The sequence below is a fragment of the Larimichthys crocea genome, chromosome VIII, assembly GCF_000972845.2.
Source record: "Larimichthys crocea isolate SSNF chromosome VIII, L_crocea_2.0, whole genome shotgun sequence".
Taxonomy (NCBI): Eukaryota; Metazoa; Chordata; class Actinopteri; family Sciaenidae; genus Larimichthys; species Larimichthys crocea.
The window spans coordinates 17,370,534-17,391,854 of record NC_040018.1 but is presented as its reverse complement, the minus strand read 5'-3'; the positions used below and the strand labels follow the sequence as shown (position 1 = coordinate 17,391,854).

Below are 21,321 nucleotides of genomic sequence, written 5' to 3'. Positions count from 1 at the left end.
TGTCCCCTTTTGCTTTGTAGTTTCAGTGGAGATTTAAAGTATAACATCCACATTGTGTCTTCATGAGAAGGACTGTGGTTTTATTAGGTTAAAGTTACTGAATAATGTCGTTTTGAAGGAGTAAGTGAGTCGGTGTGATCAGTAGCTTTCCTTTCTGTTTGGGATGAAACCCTCCAGACTCTGTGCCCTTCATGGCACATGGTTACATCTCCCTGCTTTAAGGAATCATACTAATCTCTAACCATTAGCATAACAGGACCAAACGTCTTTGCTGCCATCTGCAGGAATATCTGTACACAACCTGTGCATCAATAAAGTTTGTCCATGCAGCTCTACTTGGTTCAAGTAAGAAATGTGTGAATGTGCAGCACAGCGCCACCATGAGGTGTGGATCTGTGGCTTTGAATTAAATGTTTAGAGAACTAGAGTATATGGTGGATTCAGGGGTGGACTGGCCATCTGGCATCGTCCCGGTGGGCCGTTGAACCAATGTGTTTTTCTCTCTCCCTATAATATTTCCCTACAATTGTGCTGGTCAATTGGCTACAGAGGGCTAGTAGTGTGTAGCCAGCATCGACACATATTATTGGTCTATGTTTGTCACTGTCAATCAATCATAGGTGACAGGCTCAGAGAGCCCTGACAGTGCTGTCAATCACAACACAAACCAGGGTGGGATGGATAAAATAAAATGGATAAAAAACTGCGGTTAAAAAAGCTAAAGTCTGTGGAAGTGGAAGCTACATTGAATGTGATGTGACCTAATTAACTGCATATTTTAGACAACATATTAGCCCAGAGTTGAAGGGCTGTGACAAAATCAACTACTGTAGTTGTGGTTGATTCTGTTTAAATATGCCCAATTGTGATATTATGGATTAGTATTAAGATGATTTAGCTAAGCTAGCTCACAGCTGCTAACGTCAGCAGTCTCTTGTTTCCATAGCAACAGAGAACATTGACATGGACTAATGAGCTGTAAACAAAGAAGCAGAATCAAACACATCACACATCATGGATGGACTAATTCATTATCTGTCATTTTATTTATGCTTTTAGAAGTTGTATTGTGCTTATGTGTTGATCCTTAATGCTGTACTTATTTACACTAAATTATCAATTCTCCATCCAAAAAGTTTTCGACTCTAGATGCAGGACAAAGGAAAAACATTTTCTTTATTTTTCAGAATGAATAATGTATCCATGCCCCTCTCCGGTTGACCACTTGACATGTGAGAGCCTGAGGAGTTGTTCCCTGTCTGTCCATGTCCGAGGACTTGCTCTCTTACTGCCTCCACTTCACCACCTTTTGGCTACTGAGACGTCTCTGATTTGTTGAGTATGTCATGTGTTTTATAATGATATATGAATTCATACTTGATTTGTGATGATGACTTAATAATGTAATAAACATACTATATGTGTGATAAAATGACAATTGGTAATTCATAAATGTCTCTTTATATTCTCTGCTACCATCATCTCCTGTCAAACAGGTTTTCCTGACCTGCTAGAAGTTCTTCTATGATGAGAGAGACAGAGAGAGAGAGAGAGAGAGACAGGTTTTAACTAATGCTCGGCTTACACCAAAAGATTTTCACAGTCACAGACTAAAAACTGAAAGGGTAGCATGAGGGTTCTTCCCGTTTAGTCTCGTCTCGTCCCACCCGTCTCATCATGACATAACTTCTGTTGTGATTTATAATGAATAAAGACTCAGTTTTAGTCCTTGAGTTCATAGTTACGTGCTTTATTTGTTAACTGCTATCAAGGAATAGGACTCTCCTTTGTAGTATGCAGGAGATGCCGTGAGATTTTTGGACCCACTGTATGTAGGGTCTGCTGATAATGTAGTGGGCTGGTCTGGACAGAAAATGCCAGGGCTGAATTTTTGTCCCAGTCCACCCCTGGGTGGATTTAAGTTTTTTTGCATTTTTTGCTGGCTCATTGTCAGTCCACCTGTGTTGCCTAATTGTTGTGTGGTACTTCAGGTGACTTTTCAAACCCCAAGATCAGAGTGAAGTTGGTGGAGATGGCTTTAAGCAGTACATGTCATTATTGCTCTGGACATAGACACCACGGTGTGTATGATCTATACATGTCAATGAAGTTTGAGAAGTCTTCTGGCATTAAAATGACTCTGGATAGTGACATCTTCCCAAAGTCTGACCACACGGAGGAGAAAGTGACTCACTACCTTCTTGTGTAGGGCTCTCTGCTTTACACCTACAGACCTTTGATCGACATGCTAAACTAATGTTACTTCCCATAAGAAGAATGCAATAAGAGGAGGTGCTCGAGTAACTACACAGTCCCTAACCTCACCCATGTATCTGAGATATAAAAGGCTTATTACAAAGCAGCAAAAACACAACAGTGTTACTTTCAGGCGAATATACAATAATAAAAACATAGTTTTACCATATTCTGCTCAGAACAGTGGTTCACAGAGCTGCCGGCATGCCTGTCGACTACTTCTGCCAACTTTAACATGTCACATAGTTGAACTATGTGCGAGTTGTTAATTTAGAAACCTGCCTTTAGCTGTATTCTGATTCAGACATTAACGTCAACATTGTAGTGTCTTATGTTAGAAATGTGCATTGTGTTAGCTTACCTGGTAGAGTCCAACCTGTGGCTCCTTGCTGCTACTATCAAAAAGGTTAGAAAATCTCTTTAAAATATGCATTGTGCTGCCTTAAAACAGGTAACAACTGATTAACGTACAATGAAAGTTGTCTTTTTAAAGGCCCTACATGCCAGCATGCTACTGTTTGCTTTGGTTTAGAGCAGACTGTATCAGATTAGTAACCACGGCTCTGGTGAAAACACCTGTGTGGGTCTGCAGTCATTTAACTACACTGATTTTTGTTTCCTCTGAGTTTACTTTACGCTCCAACATACTGCACATGCACACACAAACAGGCAAACAGTATACATGTGTACAAATAACACATCTTTTCCCAAACCCAACTTCAAAAAATTAAGCTATATTCCCTAAATCTAATAAAAGTTTAAATGTCTTACACGTGTTTTTAATCTCCCCATGCTTTTAATCCTTATTTTCAGAGGTTGAATGTACACACAATAGTTTGTTCTAATAAGTAGCTAATCCTCTTTTTCATTTCTCATCATTTCTCTTGCCAACTCATTCTCAAGAAAACATCAACGTACTCGATCCATTTTCAATCAGTCTGGCTGAAGAGAGGTTCAGTAACTGGTGCTGGACATCAATGTCATCAGCTGTAGTCAAATCTATGAAAAGGGAAAGCAGATGCAGCGGCAGTTGTTTTTAAAAAGAAACACACAGGAATACACGATTGTCTCATTATTTAAAAAAATGTATTTGTATGTACTTACATACTGGTGTCAAAAGAGTATGCACCAAAAATGTCACATTGACTCACAATTACAAAGAAAAAGCATTTTCTTTTTCTTCAATTACAAGTATTGAAAAAACTATGTACAGAAAAAAAAGGGCATGGTGACGAGATAGTACACTAGAAACAAACTTACAGTCACACAGTATGGTGGAAAAAAACAGTTACACTGTCTTGGTGCTCTGAACTTCAAATGTATTTCCACTCCAAAAAAAAAAAAACAACCTTGTGCATTCACAGTCCTGCATCAGCGTTTTCAGAGTGTGATCACAAAAAGGAAATTTTTCTTTTCTTTAAAACTGCCAGAAAATAATTCATCAGAAATGAAAAAATAAACATTTGAGTGGAGATACTTCTTATACTTAAAACACGTCCTAGAGATGATCTTAAAAAGTGTTACAATGAAAACGGGAAAGACAGGGAGAGTGAACGAGGTGGAGTCCTGAGACGAGCTGTGTGTGGAGGGCCAGCCCAGGGCTTTAACCGCCACCTCTCCTCTATGGACACACAGAGACATAGAAGACGAGCCTTTTATGTCTCTGTATGTTTCTGTCTGCTTCCCTGCTATCAGATCTTACAGATGAAAAAAGTACACTGGCTCCCAAAAACCCTGGCATTTTTTTCTGTCTGGAAATTTACAGAATTTTTTGATAGAGACAAGACACAAAGCAGGAATGGAAAAAAAAACAAAAAACTAAAAGGCGAGATGACAGTGAAGCATTAATGATGATTGGGCTGTTATGTGACCAACAAGAGTGAAAAAATATCCTCACTTGTAAATGGGTGCTAATGAGAAAAAAATATATATATATAAATGGCAAACAAGAGCAACTGGACTAGTACCCCAAATCCTTCAGTTCCTCTGGCTGTAGTCACACAAACTGTCCCTGAACACACTCAGGGTGGGATATCAACATCAGAGAGGAACCTGACAGGGTACCAACACATTCAGACCTGCACACACATTTTCACTGCATCTTCAATCTGGGCTAAAAAGGGCACCAATGTCCTCTCATTCAATTAGTTTTTCTACCGTGACCTTCATGTAAATCTACCGGCAGCCCTTCCTTCTCTCGGTTCAGTTAATTTGAGGATGTGACGGCGCCTATAACGTTTTTATGGCACTTTGTTGAGATACAATGACTTGCCTTGTAGCAGCATCATGCAGTTTCATATCGAAAATGTGCATCCGATGCTGCAAAACCGCAATGAAAACGCATGTGCACACCAAGATGTGAACAGCAATTGGACACAGGTCACTACAAGAGCTATCCTCGAACTTCCACTAAAACAAACCGAACGTGTCGTGTTCAGAAAGAAAAACAAGGTTTTACAGTAACAGTGCAGTTCATGTCTGCAGGGCTGACGAGTCTCTCTAGACTCTGGTTTGTCCTGCATCTTCCTTCTAGTTACAAATACATGAAAAATTATGTGCTCAGCATGCCAGTGAGTGGCAAGTCTGCCTCTTCTGAATTTAAGTAGTAAAAGTGTGTCCAGCTTCTTTCCAATGAGAGTGAACAAAAGAAACAACTGGAGGGGGGTGTTTAAGTGAGAATCCACCTAAAACAGAGGACATTAAAAAAAACTATACCGATGATCTCAGTTCAGCCGATCTGTGAACATCTGTATAGCGTTTGAAATGTCTGTTTTAGGATGAACTCATGTTTGAGAGGTCAGGATTTTAATTTTGAACAGAATGTGTCTCTGGTGTATCTGGGGTAGCCTGGGACCAGCTGCTCCCTCTGGGACAGTTCCTCTTTGCCTTTAGTCACTTTTCGGCTTTTTGCTGTCATTCCCGTTCTCCTCCGGTTCGGTCCCTTCTGCCTCCTCCGGGTGCTTCCTCTTCTTTGTGTCCTCTGACTGAGCAGGGTGTGCCCGGAGGGTGATGATGACACAGGTCATGTTGTCACATCCTGTCCCGTCTCCAGATGTGTCAGGAGCCAAACAATGGTCCAACAGCTGTCAAGGGGACACATGGGATTTGAGATTAAAGATCCATGAACGTGTGTGTTATTATTTAGCCAACTGGGGCTGCAAAGCTAGGTGGCATAATACATAGTACACCGGTCTATGTGCTGTTAGCAAACTCTCTGTGGAAACACCGGTGATCCATGCTGACGTGAGGAAAAGAAGACGGGGCTGCAGAGCTGGAGCCAAGTCGTCAGAGTCGGAAAAGATGCTACAAACCACGGGTGTTGTCTGTTATCATGGGGAATGCAAGATCTCTCCCCAGTAAGATGGAGCTAACAACTAAAGTCCATCTTATCTTAATGACTACACGATAATAAAATTAAATTTAGGTGACTGATAAAACACACGTCATACATTAATTATTAACTATCATTCATTCATCCTGAGAGGAACTGCCATCACAGTCAGCAAGGCGACAAGAGTGTGCCATATTTCCAGACACATGGCTAAACAGATAGCTTTCGTAACATACAGGTGGCGGATGCTGACTTAGATTTTTAATCACACGGACAGCAAGTCTGAATAAAAAGATGTTTTTTCTACATTGAGGTAAACAGCTGAAATTGGTCTTAACATCTGACGTGATTCCCGTGCTCACGATCTGGTTACAGAAGCTAATAGAACAGCGTTAGTTGTGGAATGGCTGTGGATCTCTCTCACCTCTTCCACTATGGACGAGAGGGTTCGGACTTTGCCGCTCTGGTCTGGTTTGATCCTCTCACTGATGAAGTCCACGACCTCCTGACTGCTCAACACATTCCTGCACGCGACACATAGAAACAAGGCTTACCAACAGGTAGATAACCTCACATGCATTAACAGTATATTTGTATGTTCATATAATTTTGTGTACAGTTGCATGAGAAATTGTGAATCCCCATGAATCAGTGACAACTCCAACTTACCAGATGCCATCGCAGGCGATGACCATAAAGTCGTGGTCATCGTTAAGTGTGAGAACTTTGACATCTGGCATCGCGGAAATCATCTGCTCCTCTGGAGGCAGAGCCTTGTTCCTCTTATAGAAGTGATCACCTGAGAGTCAGAGTTCATGTTAATAGCTTGTCAAGAGAAAACAACTCAGGAGAGTGTGCAAACATTTTAGGTTGTAGGTTTGAATCCCACAGAAACAGAAATTATTGACCAAGAGCACTGCTATAGTGTTTAATTATCATCATTCAGTCATTCATACCAATAGCTCTGGACAGGTTCAGTCCACCGTTGACCCGTCCGTCCATGGTCACTTTCCCTCCAGCGTTTTTGATGCGAGCCAGCTCCACCTCATCCTCTGGCTTGTGGTCGTACGACATGTCGACAGCTTTGCCTACAGCAACACGGGAACATGGTTCATATAAAGTTTCTGCGAAGCCTTTCAGTAAAAAGATCTGCCACTGTGCATCCAGAGCCAAACACTTAGATAATCTCGTTACTGGGTAACAGGCAAGTGAGACTGTGGAAACAACATTTCTGCAATAAAGAATTCAAAGCCAAGATAAAACATCAAACAAACAACGCCGACGACTAATTAGACTTTAGATTTCCACTAAACAAAGCAACCACCGTCCAAACTTCCTGTCATAAGAGCTAGAATCTCAAAATAGTCTATATTTATCATACGCTTAGACGTGCTTATAATATCCACATCATACACTATATTCAGTATGAATTTTGTGTACCAGTAATTGATTGTAACATGATACACTCATGAACAGCCCCTGTGTTCATATTTTAATTTATCACACTCCTATCAAGGTAAATAGGTACCAAAGGGTTTGAACCTACCGCGCTCAGACACCACGCAGCGAGAGTCTCCAGCATTTGCAACGATCAGTTGTTTTCCTCGGATCAGAGCCACGACAGCTGTGGTGCCACTGTCTGAGCCAGGCTGTGAATAGATGAACATGATGAGATGTGATACACTGTTAAAATGTCCGTGATGTTTTACACCAGCAGTAAAAGACGACCTTGCTTTTCATAAAAGAGGAACACGAAATCCCACCCGCAAATTTATTTTATCCCGTGACATGAGTAAAATATTTCTGCAGAGACGAGAATCTAAGGAAGCCGCCAAAGCTTGTACCATTTACACAACGTCATCACAAATCATTAAATTTGGCTTCTGCTGCAGTGTGGCCATCCAGCAAAGTGGAGGCTGTTAGTTGACTTCATGTCTGGAAAGGGTTGTATACAATGCTTCCAATATGACTAATTCCACCAATGAACGTCAGCACATGAGAACAATTTATAACACGTGTTAAACAATTTATGACAAGAGATCCTAATGTTTTGACAACTGTGTGACTGATGTCAATTTCTTGCTTTAGCCAAGACTGTGACAATACACTGACACCTCCAGAAACACTGCTGCTCCCAACCAAGTTGATGACGTCACACTTGATTACATTTTTCTTTTATTGCTGTCATAGATAATATTTCATCCAGGAAATGTTTTATGATTGAGCGTGTTCTTATCGGTGCATGGTTAAAATCGTCTCTACCTGCAACCAGACAAGAGTTTGGGAAGCAGAAAGCATTTTCGATCATCCTGTGCTCAGGACAAATATCTGTGATCGCCTTAATGCACCAGAGCAGCGGCTGTCTATACATAACTTCAATATCTCACCAAATCAGTGCCACCTTCAAGATATTTGAGATACAATTAATCTTTTAACTCGCACGAGAGGTCGAGAAGAAATCAAAGCAGCCTGTGTCAGTTGCATTAGTTTCAATCAGACATCCCATTTTTACACACCTCCTCCTTGCCATCCATTCCAGGTAGACACATTTCCTCCTCCTCTTCATCCTCAGAGTCTTCCTCTCCCTCCTCTGTATCCTCCTCTTCTTCCAGCTCACTGCTGTCACCCTCTTCCTCCTCACTGCCATCCTAATAAACAGGAAAAAAACAAACAAACAGTTACAGTGCTTTTCAAAGTCAGAGTGTTCACAGCCAAACAGGATGGTTATTCTGGTCTTCTGCTCTCACCTCTTCATCACTACCCTCCTCCTCTTCTCCCTCCTCAGATTCCTCGCTGTCATCGAAAAATCTGGACTTGGAATCTCCTGCTGCCTTGGAGGACAAAGAGGAGCAAGAGGGACCTGCATCTCCTTCGCCCTTGCCAGCCTTTTCCTCTCCATTGGAGCTCCCCGAGCCTCCACAGTCAGCTGCTGTAGAGGAGAAACAAGGGCAACATGAAGCGTTGCACAAGAGGAAAACAGATCGTAAATTAGTGGAGATGAGAGTCAAGGAGGTTTGTGCTCAAGATTTTTCTTGTTCAAAGATAAATTCAGTATTCAGTGCACATTATCCAGCTTCACATAACACTTGTTTCTTTATAGACAGAAACATAACTGTAAGGGACTCCAAGCTCCATACCTGAACTGCTGCCTTCACCTCCTCCTGTTCTCCGACAGGCTCGCAGCTTAGACCCGCATGCAGCTCCTTCGCCTTCTTTCAGCTTCCCATTGCTCTCCTCTTCCACCTCTCCATTTACCCCATCCTTCTTCTGCCCTTCCCCACATTCGCCTTTGTCTCCTGTCGCCTCAGAGTGAGAGCATGCCGCCTTCTTGGCAGCCGCACTAAAAACAAAACAGAAAGAGGAAATAAAGAAGAGTCAAACGCACAACCTTGAAGACTTTAACTGATGTTTTACACAACAAGCAAAGACACCTGGACTTAAGGACAAGATAGTGGTATCTGTCCCCAAAAGACTTTAAGGCAACAACAATGATTCTTATTTTTAGGCAATTATACTTAATGGTTACAGATTGGACCATGTGTGATATGATTCCTTTTATTCAGATTAGAGGTGGTCAATTTTATGTGTAGACCAGCTCTGGAGAGAAATGACAAGAAAAGCACGACTGGTAAAATGTTTTGATGACCGTGTGTGTCAGTTTGCATGCAGTCGCCATCGAGGATGCATCTTTTTACATGCAACAACACTTCCAGGGAGTTCAGGTCCCCATGTTTACAGGCTAATTAATGCTCAGAATACTTTAGCGTTGTATAAAAAGTCAAAATAAAAAGTTACCTGATGGCAGCTGCATGCTTGACAGCGTTTAGGTTCTGGCCGTAGCGACACAGCAGCTCCTCTATGGTCATTGTAGCTTCCTCGTGGAGCAAAGCTGCCTCCTCGGTCTCCACTAAAAGGAATGCAGACACGTGAATCATTTATCATTTGGATTTGACATTTATGTATTTCATCTACAGACAGTGTACAAAGCATGCACTTCTGGATGTCTTGTACTTGCTCTTTTTTCATAGTTTGTTTTATTTTCATGTCCTCGATGTGTTTTTTTTCTTCAAATGGTTACAGCCATGCATAACGCTGGATGTCAATACTTTGTTTTTTACAACTTATATTCATACCAAACATTATAACATAAGTTTTATTATTAGGGGTGCACTCACAATCATCCTCCTCTGCCACCTTTTCAGCAGGAGGCTCCTCAGTGGGTCGTCCAGCAATCTGAACTAGCTCCTTGATGACTTCCTCTGTGGTCATTCTGCTGTCGATGGCCAAGAAGGCATCCTCCAGAGCCTGGAAACAACATTCAGAAAGGTGTGTCAGTAAGTGTGTCAAGCAACACAGTGTACTATTGGGAGCAAGATTGAAAAGATTCATGCTGTGGTCAGCTCACAGTGTTTTGAATGTCTCTGTACTGTGGGACAAAGCGAGAGTGGTGACCACGCTTTCATAATACATCGCTCCTGGTTGCTCCTAATTTGTAACTGCACCACCGTCAAGCAGCTCTGGTCGTGAAAACCTTTGCCCTCTTGACTGTGACAAGACTGGTCATGTCACGGCTTCTGTGGCTTCTCACCTTTTGCAGTTTGCCGTCTTTGTAGGTTTTCTGTTCCTTGATGATGTCAGGAAGGTACTTTGAACAGTACAGAGCCACTTCTTCGCCTAAATGGGAACAGCAGGTTATATAAATTCTCAGTATAGGCGTGTAGTCATAATACTCAGAGCAAACAATAAAAGGGGGAGAACCATGATAACACTTTGAAAAAAAAATTGGCCGTGTTGTGATCCAAAAACATGTGGCGGCTGTTTGTGATGCCAAATGGGATATTGTGTGTGTCGGCTTTAGGATGAGTTACAATTTACTGTTAAGTTAGAGTTCAATTGCTGGAAATTTCACCATGGTAAAGACGTTACCTCCATGCCCGTCATACACTGCAAACATGGCCGTCTCCTCATCAAACTCTGGGATACAGTTGTGAGCATCCTGCAACGCAACAAGCACAACAATGCACATTACAATACTGACAAGATGACGGGTTACAAATAGGCACAAATCAACTTAAAGAAGAATGGGGGGGAAAAAAGGAAATGTAACCTGTTTGTACAGGTGAGTCAGGGAGACCTCAATACATCATCATCATTCATTGTCACATAATTAAAAATCTTGGTGAAGTGATTTCCATCTGGTGGAAAAGTTTGTTATAACTGAGATAAATGTTGCTATCATCGGACATGTCCAGACATGTATTTTAACTGAATCACAGACCTGCATTTATACACTAAATCTGCATTAATACTAGTTGGTTGCTACATTATAGGCAACATGTCTGATGAGACATCAAATCCCTAGATGTTGTCATCTGCAGAGCCCAATTAAAGTTGCATGTTGTTGGAGATTGACTACAATGCTGCAGAGAAAAAAAAACAGTTTGGGAGTGTGACGAACTTTTTGAATGTACTCTGGAAAGACGCCAATACGTGCACACATATGCACAGAAAAGCTGCACATCCTTTTTATGTCGCTATTTACAAACGCGGGACACATTTTTCTTTTTTTTTTTTTAATCTTCGTCCGCGCTCAAGAAGCAGACAGACAAACACGGTGGGTTGTCTTTGCTCATTGATTTTCCGCCTCACCTCCATGGACACACGCCAGCCCTGCATGGCAGAGAACCCGTAGCTCATGTTGCTGTTGCCGCCATCAGAAGAGGTCTTGGCTGTGTTAGGTTGCGACAGATAAGCCCCCATGGTTGTCGGTTTCTATGGCTTTACACCTGAAGAGAGGAGGAAACATTCACATTTGAGCTTCATACGGAGGAAACACAAGAGTCCAACAGCTTGGGCTCGTCGCGGTTGCTAGCTCGCTAGCGTTAGCAACACCACAACAAAAAAAAAAAGTAGACGCATCAGCTAGCTAACAGCAGCCGGCTAAACTTCAGCCGTAACCTCTAACCCCGCCGTCTGAGAGGCTGCGCAGTTGTTAAAAAAATCAAAATCAAACAGTCAACAATCAAAGGTGGATTTACCTATTCTGACCAAGCAGGATGAGCTTATAAAAACGGGCCCCAAAGAAAGCGAGAGAGAGAGCTTCACATAAGAAAGATTACACGTGTGGGAGCAAAAAGCCGCTAATCAACACAGACAGAGCGAGAGCAGGGCTCGAGCCAACCGCGGAGGAAGTGAGCACGCGCGCATGCGCCTTTCGTTCGAACCTGGGGGCGTGTCCAACACGTACGTCTTACGTCACAATGTTTAGTCTGCTTCTTCTTTTAGTTAACGTACAAACATTGAATCAAAAACACTCTGTGACATACACAGGGAATTATCTCGAGTGAGTATACTATAAAATACATACAAGCAGGAAAGCATATATATAAATACGTGCAGGCCTGATGCAGCTTTTCCTCCATTGTTGTCCACAAACTATTAAAAACACATTAGTGAGTGACTCCGCTGTACCAGGAGACATGTTGCTTCATTAAAATGAACATGGTTGAGTGTGAGGGTGCCTCACTAAGCAGAAGTATGTGTATGTGTACTTACCTATTGTGAACTTTATTGTTCTTAAAGGTCCAGTGTGTAGAATTTACTTGCATCTAGTGGACTAATCGCTGCATTGCAATTTCCTCACATCACCCTTCCTAGTGTAAAGGAGAAACAGGTCAAAGCCCCTACAGTAACTATTTAGTTTGTCTCTTTTAGGCTACTGTAGAAAGACAGTGTTTCAATATGGCAGCCTCCATGAAAGAGGACCCGCTCCCACTGTAGATATAAAAGTTTTTTGAGTAACAACAATATAATGATTCTAATTTTAAGGTGATTATACATCCATGAACAACATAGTTATGAATATCCACGAAATATATATATATATAATATCCATGAAATCCACGTTTCCCGTTTTCAGAAAATAAAGACCCTGAATCTTACACACTTTAAACATTCAACTTTAATTGACTTTGGAAATATATGGATAAAAGAGAGAAAATATTCTATTGTATTGGAGAGACTGGCTTTGGACTCCTGCAGGACAGGAGAATGATAGCTTTATCTTGAAGAAAAATAGATGTACTACCCTCAATAAATATATTAGGGAAGCCCTAAGAAGTCATGCATACATTCATTTTATTTCCCCCGTTTTCTCGTGATAATGAGTTAATTTCGACTTATTTCTGTCATTATGTCAAAATAACAAAGGTTGTTATGATCTTAGATAACGAAACTTTGTTTTCCCAAAATAACGTCATAATTAATTTGAGATCGCAAGATAACGAATCAAATATGATAGGCCTCAGACTTCCATCACACATGACGTCATGCCAGGCTGACCTGATGGATGTGACGTATATACTCCTGCTCCACTAGTAATGCTACATTCTCAAATTAATTATGGTGTTATCCCGGGAGAACAAAGTTTCGTTACCTTGAGATCTCATGAAAACAAATTAAATTAACTCATTACTGTATTACAAAACGGAGGAAATAAAATGAACGAATGACCACTATGGGCTTCCATAGCAAAAGGAGATGACATCTTGTATTGTATTGGAGAGACTGGCTTACATAACTAAAGGAACGGCGGTAGAGTTTGAAAATGGGTGGAAACCTTTAATAGAGTATTTTAGGCGTCAAAGTGACAGTCAGTTGCTGTATGTTGATATATCTTGTTGAGTTTTTGTGTTATGTTTTTTATTTATTTGTTAAATGTGTGAAGTATGTGAAATGTTTTGTGGAAACCTAAACTACATATTTTATGGTTTAATTTAATGTTAATAAACATTGTTGTTGTTATTGTCTATTTGTACGTGTGAAAAAATCAATAAAAGTATAACAATATTTTAAAAAATGAACACGGGCACTGCAATTTACTTTTGAATCAGTTCCACAAACACCGCACTGGTGCTTAGACCTAAATACCCATTAGCACTGCTGAGCCTAAATGCACTGTTACTACTGTTGGAGAAATGTTAGCTAAAAACTGCAGTGCACAGCTGTTTCAGAAAATCACTGAGCCTTCTTGAGTGATGAAACTATTTATTTATGTTATGGGTTTGGGGCTGAGGTAGGTAGCTGGTAGGGAAGAGAGACACAATGGTATTCCGGTTATTTGTTCTGCATGGAAACTGCAAATTTGATATATAACAAAAAAATGAATGTATCCATCAATCTATCAACTCTGTTACTTTTTATTATTTACTATTTTGTTTTTGTGAAATATCTTAGAAGAATGAATCTAATATATTAATGAATATTTTATTCATACATAAACATTATTATTATTATATTGTTACAGATATCTCTGCAGATATAAAAGGCTTAGTCTAAGGTCACAAAAACACACGTATGACTAGTATATTACATATTTTATATCTCAGTCTTACACACTGGACCTAATATTAGTATTGTTAGTTGCAGCCCCTCCATACCAGGTGGTGGCGGTGTTGCAGCTAAAAAAAAAAACACCAACACAACAACAACAAGAAAGAAAACGTCATCCGTTCAACGTGGCGCGGGAAACCCGGGAAAAGATGGAGGTGGATGCCCGCATAGAAGAAGTGGAGGAGGAGACGGACAGTCTCCCTCCGTCCGCTTTAAAACTATACGAGGCACAGTTCTTCGGCTTCACCTCGCAGACTTGTATGTTGCGGGTCTACAGCGCCTTCCAGGACTGCCTGTACGATATTTTACCCGTCGTGGAGAAGGTGTGCGTGAGGCAGCTGAGCAAAGGAGAGTCGGACGGGGCTGAGGAGCTCCTCCGGTCCCGAGCTAGAGAGTGCAGCCGAAAGCTGCAGCAGTTCCTGGAAGACCGGTTCAAGCAGCTCTCGGAGCGGATGGAAGCGCTGCTGGTCCACCGCTGCTTCTCCATCCCGCCAAACGTCCTGCTGCCCGAGGACGAGTCACACAGCAGATACCCCCAAGACCGACAGGTGGGGGGAAATGAGCTAAAACATTCAAGGGAAATGAAGTGTTATGATCTTTATAAGGTTCCTCTCATAACTTTACTAGTCACGTCTCTCAAATAAACAAAAGTAATAGATCCTTGTCAAAGCCTAACGACGCTAAACATATTACTCCGCCATCTCCATGGTAACGCTGTAACCGCCAGAGCTAACCCGGCTAAAATAAAGTAATAAATCTGAAGTTTTGTTATTTATTTCAAAGGTAAAATTAGGATTTCATGATATCTTACAAACCATAACATATACTGTGATATGAAAAGTTTTTATTCATGAAAATAGATCATGAACCGAAGTTATAGATAAAGCTAAGATGCACTTTATCAAAGGTTGACTAATATAGGCTGAAGTAGACAAATTCTTGTCTGTGCTTGTGATGCTTACGGACCTGACCGCATCACTGTAGTGCCAATAATGACGGTAAAGCACACCCCCCTGTGTAATATAGCTTCATTCTGTAATGCCAGTATATTGCCTTTATATCTATCTGTGATTTAACTGTGAAATCTGCTCCGTCCAGGAGGTGCTGAGGCTGGAGTCATCCATTGCTGACCTCCAGAGAGCCTACGAAGCAGAAGTCTGTGCCAGACAGGCCCTGTTAGCTGAGCTGGAGGAGCAGAAGGAGGTGCAGAAGCAGCTGGATGGGATCCTGACCTGGGTTAGCGAGCTCCAGGCAGCCTGGGTGAAGGAAGGTAACGGCAGCTTCCATGAAAGTTTCCGGTTGGTGATGGAGTCCGTGAAGAAACTGCAGGAGGCTGTCAGGGGGGTCTGCATCAAGGCGCCTCGATGAACTGAACTCTCATTTGTATTATACAGGACAAAGTTTTATGGTCTCTACGTATGGTCTCTGTTTTTACTATATCTTATAAAGATCATTTAGGAGACATCATACACAGCAAGGTGGACATGAAGCAGTCTCATCCAACAAATATTCAGCAGTTTGTCAGTGCACTATTATATGTAAATATTTTAAAACGGCATACATTACTGCTTCCCGAACGCAGGGCTTCTGTTGAAACATTTAGCCATGATAAAAGTTTTTCTTCTTTTTTGACTAGCTGAGCTTTGATGACGTCATGAACAGCTATCATAAGTTAACCCAACCAAGCTTAGATTAAAGCTTTGTTGGTTATTTTTTTTTAAAAACATCTCACATTAGCTAAGCTTACTTTTCTACATTGTAATGTAAATAATAATAAAGCACACCAATGTATTTCTGTGTTTTTGTTTTTCTTGTCATCTCCCTCCTCTTACCCTCAACTTTATTTTGTTAACTTTATTTATAGCTTCAGTGGTTTCATTGTCATTGAACTGCGTCTGATTGTTGAGGTGTTTTGATATTATCCAGCAGAGGGCACTCTTTGCACGTTACATCAGTCCACTCCTTGAGGGCTTGATTCACATTCAGATGATTCACGCTTGGATGCCGGTTTATTAGGTACACCTGTAAGCTAGTGCAGTGAGAACAAACAGTGCTGCAGTTAAACTCCCTTCATGAAGGTTGTAATGTTAAATTTTTGTTGAAAATGCTTCAGTGATTAATCTGTGACCACTTATAGGAACACCTCGTTGCACAGTTTGGTGAAAGTAGCATTTATTGCATCACTGTCTAATTGGACTGCATTAGTTTTAATTAAGTATACCCAATAAACAGCAAAAGATTGTAAATAACATTAAAGAAACAGAGGACCTCCAAATATCAAAGTAGGAGACTCTAGTGAAATTAGTATCCAAAGCTGGCTGTTTTTTAAAAATGAGCCTTGAAGGTTTGAACACTATCACATCCCATCATTTTTGGTTTACTTTCACACACTAATATGAACATTGTTAAAGCAGTTAACCCTGTTACCTATGCTGCAGAGTTCAATATAGAAATGGGCAGCAAGCAAAACATGACACCTTTTGGTACTTTTGATATAAATCAGATAATAAATATTATTTCTATTTCTATTAGTGAACAGAACACACTGCTACCAGCTGAAATAGCTGCTTCTCATTCCTCTTCTGTAAAATAAGAATGCATCATTAATACATGACACCTTTGAGTAGTACTTTACCCATATTTAACAATAGTCATCTCTGGAGCGAGAAGGCCTCATCAACGTTCGCTGTCATGTCTTACTGGGACACCTGAATAGAGCAGAGCCATCATAACCATAACACCAGCATTTTTCCTGCTATAACGAGTCAAAATGTCTATGTCTATTAGTATTTTATTGTTTTAATCTAAAAAGTTATTTTCTCTAGTTCCATCAGTGCAGTAATTTTAAGTTTCCTAGAAATGGCATGTCCTTCAATATTTCTATTTGATCGTGAAGACCTTTTGTGTGTTGCAGCATCTGCATTTAATAATGGTTTGATATAACACTGTGGGTTTCATAATTTGTATTTGACTTCTGATATTTTTGTCATGATTTACTTAACTAAACTTTTTTCGTTAATGATGAAAATAATTCTGTTTCTGGGTTTTTCACAGCTACATGGATTGGACCATTAGGGGGCGCTAGTGCTTTATAAAAATGAATGTATCGTTGTGTCACGTTCAGTAAACTCTCCCTAGATTATCACAGTAATTTCAAAATGTATCTTATTATTTCACTCCTCTGGAGTAAAGGCCGCTCATGATAATTTATAGGAGAGAAAATATTTATTTTGAGGGTTTGGAGTTGAAAGATGCTGTCACAGCTTCTGAACAGGGGCAAGTAAAAAAAAAAGTGTTTATATAATTTACAAATAAGTAAAAACTAGAATGATGATATGATAGTCACAGTCTGCGATCATGGAGATATCATGCAAAGAAGCCTTTTAAATTTAGCTGGAGACAGAACCTGTGATCGCTAATGCTGATATCAGATTTACAGCCATAATACTGACAATTGCAAGTGAAAGTACATAAACAATAACAACAACAGGTCCAATGTAAACAGTAAACATTTGTTTTAGCATTCCTCTAAGTGTGTGTGTGTCTGTCTACTGCCTGTTGTCGTAGAAATGACCAGTCCAGCTGGGGAGGTGTGAGAACTAGTCATTATTTCTGTTTGTGTGTGCCAGTAGACCAATAATGATCTTACAGGCTGTAATTTGCAATAGAAATGTCAAAAGACATTTGATTAATGAATCGGACATCATTTGTCAAACCATTTGCTTGGGGGGAAAAAAATCTTGTTCAATCGGTGTCTAATTTCGTGTTTAAGACTTTTATTTCTGCTGTTTGAAACAAGCCGAAGGGACAAAAACAAGACAGCGAAAGGCGCAGCGATCATATTTCTTCTTTTTCTTTTGGCAATATTATTTAAGATAAACAATCCAGAAACAATGGTCAGTGGTTTCTATGATTGAGCTGTTTCTACACTTTCTACACAGTTTCCAAATAGTCTGTGCTGAATATATCAATATAAAAACATTTTAAAAACTTAATCTTAGATTGTTATAGACTTTCCAAATGAATCTGTATGCACAACTGTATTGCCACAGATTGCTTACTGTAAATACTACGGTATCTTAAATATCCCTGACAGAGAAGTAGATTGTTTGGGCAACATACTGTATGTTGATGAATATAACATTTAATTTATCTACTGAGCACAGTTTGTATTGATTACTTGATATTCATTCACATGTAATCAGTTGGATCTGTGGGGCTGTTGTGGTTATTTTGTCCTCAAACTTGGCCTGTTTACTTGTTTGCCACTCTTAGACATCTTGTAAATCGCTTTCAAACTGATCTGTTGTTGAGAAGAAGCATGGGAATACACCTTGTTTTCTGTAAATTATAATCTGGTCACAAATTTGGCACAAATCTCTTAGAGTCTTATCATTTTCTGCTCTGTATTTCCTCCGATGTTTGTGTGTGTGTGTGTGTGTGTGTGTGTGTGTGTGTGTGTGTGAGAGAGAGAGTGAACACAGCTGTCCTCTATTTTTATCTCTATTTGTTCGTGGTAGTACAATAAATCCTGAACTCTACACCCCTGTGTGTGTGCGTAGTATCACTAAAGCCTGTAAAAGATGTTGTCAAAGGCTATGAGGACACAGCTGTATGCAGCTGTCTGCTGTCTGCACACACTGTGCATGTGTCTACATTGTGCTGGCAGAGAGAGACGATAAAGTAATCTGAGAAAAAAAAGGCGCTAATCATCAAGCAAGACTGCCAAAGTTGGTGAGTGTTTAAAAAGTGAGGGGAGGGGAGACAAAATAGAGACAGAAGGTCGAGAAAGAAAGTGTCTTCATTTGACTGCAAACTTTCACACTGCTGTCCTAAACAGCTTTGGCACCGAGACTTGATGTGGACACTGTTTACATGTGATAACCACATGCGTCCACACTAATTACATACTGCCAGTGGTCCACGCTTGTATTTTCAGGTTGTTTTTACAAAGATCACAGTCGGCGCTGAAATGCTTTAGCAAAAGGTTTCAGCAAACAAAAAAAACATCACATCACAGCCAACATCTGGTGAATAGTGCAGCAGACGTGGTTAATTTTCTCAGATAGTGAAACCTCCGGTCTGTCCCATCCTGTTTTCCATTATCATTTATACTGCTGAACACATCCTGACAAATAAACATAATTATAGCTTTAAAATCAGTTCCTGTGCTGTGTGATCACCTACAATGACATTTAAAATGAGTATCACAGAAAGTTGTCAGGCCTCAGCCTGCTTCTGCCTCAAACTCACTCAAATCCACTTATTTGCTCTCAAGATGTTACTCAGTGGATGCGGTTTCTTCACTTGCCGCATGACGGAAGTGGGTAACTTTGGTTTATCCATGCTTTCATATGGGCCAGTGTGTAGGACTTTGTTTTTTCTAGCAGTGTAGTTGCTGATTGCAACCCCCCCATATCACAATCTCCTTTGTAGGAGACTCTATGGCGAAAAGCCCGATGTAGAGCGCACATTTAGTTTGTCTGTTCTAGGCTACTGTAGAAACATGAAGAAGACCCTCTCTGTCTGTAGCTATAAAAGGCTTGTTTTAATTATAACAATATTTAATAATGAAAACAAGGTAAGTATATTATATTATATTTCTGCTGCCGTATTGTATGTAAATAGAGCCCCCTAAATCTGACACACTGGACCTTTAAAGATACTACAAGGAGGTTTAACTGGTTATGATTAGGTTACTTTAATAATGATGGCTCTACAAACGAGCCTGCCACTGGGTCTGATTCAGAAATGATTTAGAGCACACAGACCAGAGGAGTCTATGTTTACAATTTCCCAGGCCAAGACTGACAGTGAGTAGTCGGTTATCCAGTTCAAAGGAAGCAGGAGGAGATTTTTTCTTTTTTGACGTTACATATTTTGTGGTTATGGCTGATACTGAAGCAGGATCAGCAAAAGGAAGCGTGACAGAGAGCACGAGTGAAAACGAGGTATGTAATGTCTAACACACATTACGAGGCATGGTTTTACGTCAATATATGAATTTACATTGGTGGCTAAAACAAAACTAGCTAACTCTTTCATGATTTTGGTTATTGTCCTCGTGATGAAAACTCAACATACTGCACTCATAAAATCAATATGCAGCCTAAAACTAGTGACATAGCAGAAAACTTGTAACATTTGTTACGAAGCAAAGGTAGGACAGAGTAGGATAACTACAATGTGCGTATTAATAACCTTTGCACCAAACGTACTAATTACTACTATAGGTTTACATGTAACTTGCATGTATCTATGAGCAGCAAAGTTAACTTTGTTTCACCATTGTCATATTAGAATTATTAACCTCATATAGACAAAGATAGAAACATGACATGCATCCTGCAAACAGCTGTGTTTAAAAAAAAAAAAGAAAAATCAGCTACATGCTGCTTTTGCCGACAGGGAAAGTTTCTTGTAGAAACTTTAAAAGTGTTCTGTGGAATTTGTAAACAAAAAAAAAGTTATGTTTACATTTAGTGTTTTTCACCCAAACTATCCTCGAGACTTGAATTTTTTTTGAGTATTTTAATTCCTACATTGTTTACGTCCATGTTAACTACCTAGCAGTTGTCTTTATCGTGAGCTTTGCAGGCAAATTCCTTCTCGACTGTGGTAGCAGGAATGTGAATTACGCCACCCACATGCAAGTGTGTCCATGCACAACATAAACAAAATCTGGACCCACTCATGAAAACATGACTTCGTAGTGCTATTAAAGGTCAAAACCTCCACAGGATGCCTTTAAAGCTCAGTTGTAAGTGTGGAAAACACACATTTAATGTGGTCTGCATAGTACAAAGTGTCGACACAATGTGAGCTGACCTGTTTTTGTGCACGTGTTGACAGTTTTTGTGGTTTAAAACGCACAAAAACATGCATGTTTGTGTATCAAGTGTTTACATGTGTGAGGACGAGTAGATATATGTATTAGTGTGTGTATTATGTCTGAGTGTGTGTGTGTACCTGTTGGAATTTGCAACTGTACCAATCTGTATGGTGTGTGAGCGTGTGAACCTGTGTGTGTGTGTGTGTGTGAAAGAGTGAGTGAAGACAGCATATGGACAGTGCCCTCCCTTCCTGTTGGGAGGGGAACAACGTGGCTCTCTGTGAACCACAGCTTGACCTCTGACTTCTTAGGATCACACACACACAAAGAGACACACACACACATACACACACATAAACCCAGAGATACCTACACATACACAGATATACATCCACAGTCAGCCAGCTATCCTCACCGGCTGACTGTCCCACATAAAAGGAGAGAGGAGGTGAGAGTGACAGTCAGGCGTGTAGACGAGATTGTTTTCTCAGGCTGTGAGAGTGAGTCTGGA

At 40.4% G+C, this 21,321-nt stretch overlaps 2 protein-coding genes across 3 annotated transcripts; one reads left to right on the top strand and one right to left on the bottom strand.

Annotated features, from left to right (window-relative positions):
• Positions 1-3,323: 3,323 nt before the first annotated feature.
• On the bottom strand, positions 3,324-11,827 carry ppm1g (protein phosphatase, Mg2+/Mn2+ dependent, 1G). 2 transcript variants are annotated; one of them, XM_010732340.3, is made up of 14 exons: positions 11,626-11,825; positions 11,237-11,373; positions 10,514-10,583; positions 10,176-10,261; positions 9,763-9,892; positions 9,383-9,494; positions 8,725-8,927; positions 8,335-8,516; positions 8,104-8,235; positions 7,134-7,236; positions 6,544-6,675; positions 6,257-6,386; positions 6,012-6,111; positions 3,324-5,339 (listed from the first exon to the last, which is right to left on the bottom strand). In XM_010732340.3, the coding sequence occupies exons 2-14, from the start codon at positions 11,345-11,347 to the stop codon at positions 5,145-5,147; spliced, it is 1,686 nt and encodes a 561-aa protein (XP_010730642.2). In that variant the 5' UTR covers positions 11,348-11,373; positions 11,626-11,825; the 3' UTR covers positions 3,324-5,144. The 2 variants fall into 2 exon arrangements, with proteins under 2 accessions (XP_010730642.2, XP_027137450.1); XM_027281649.1 differs by having other exon boundaries at positions 5,145-5,339; positions 8,335-8,513; positions 11,626-11,827.
• Positions 11,828-14,020: 2,193 nt separating this feature from the next.
• Positions 14,021-15,769, top strand: mis12 (MIS12 kinetochore complex component). Its single transcript, XM_010732341.3, has 2 exons — positions 14,021-14,526; positions 15,077-15,769. Exons 1-2 carry the CDS (start codon positions 14,128-14,130, stop codon positions 15,344-15,346), a joined length of 669 nt encoding a protein of 222 aa, XP_010730643.3. The 5' UTR covers positions 14,021-14,127; the 3' UTR covers positions 15,347-15,769.
• Positions 15,770-21,321: the final 5,552 nt, after the last annotated feature.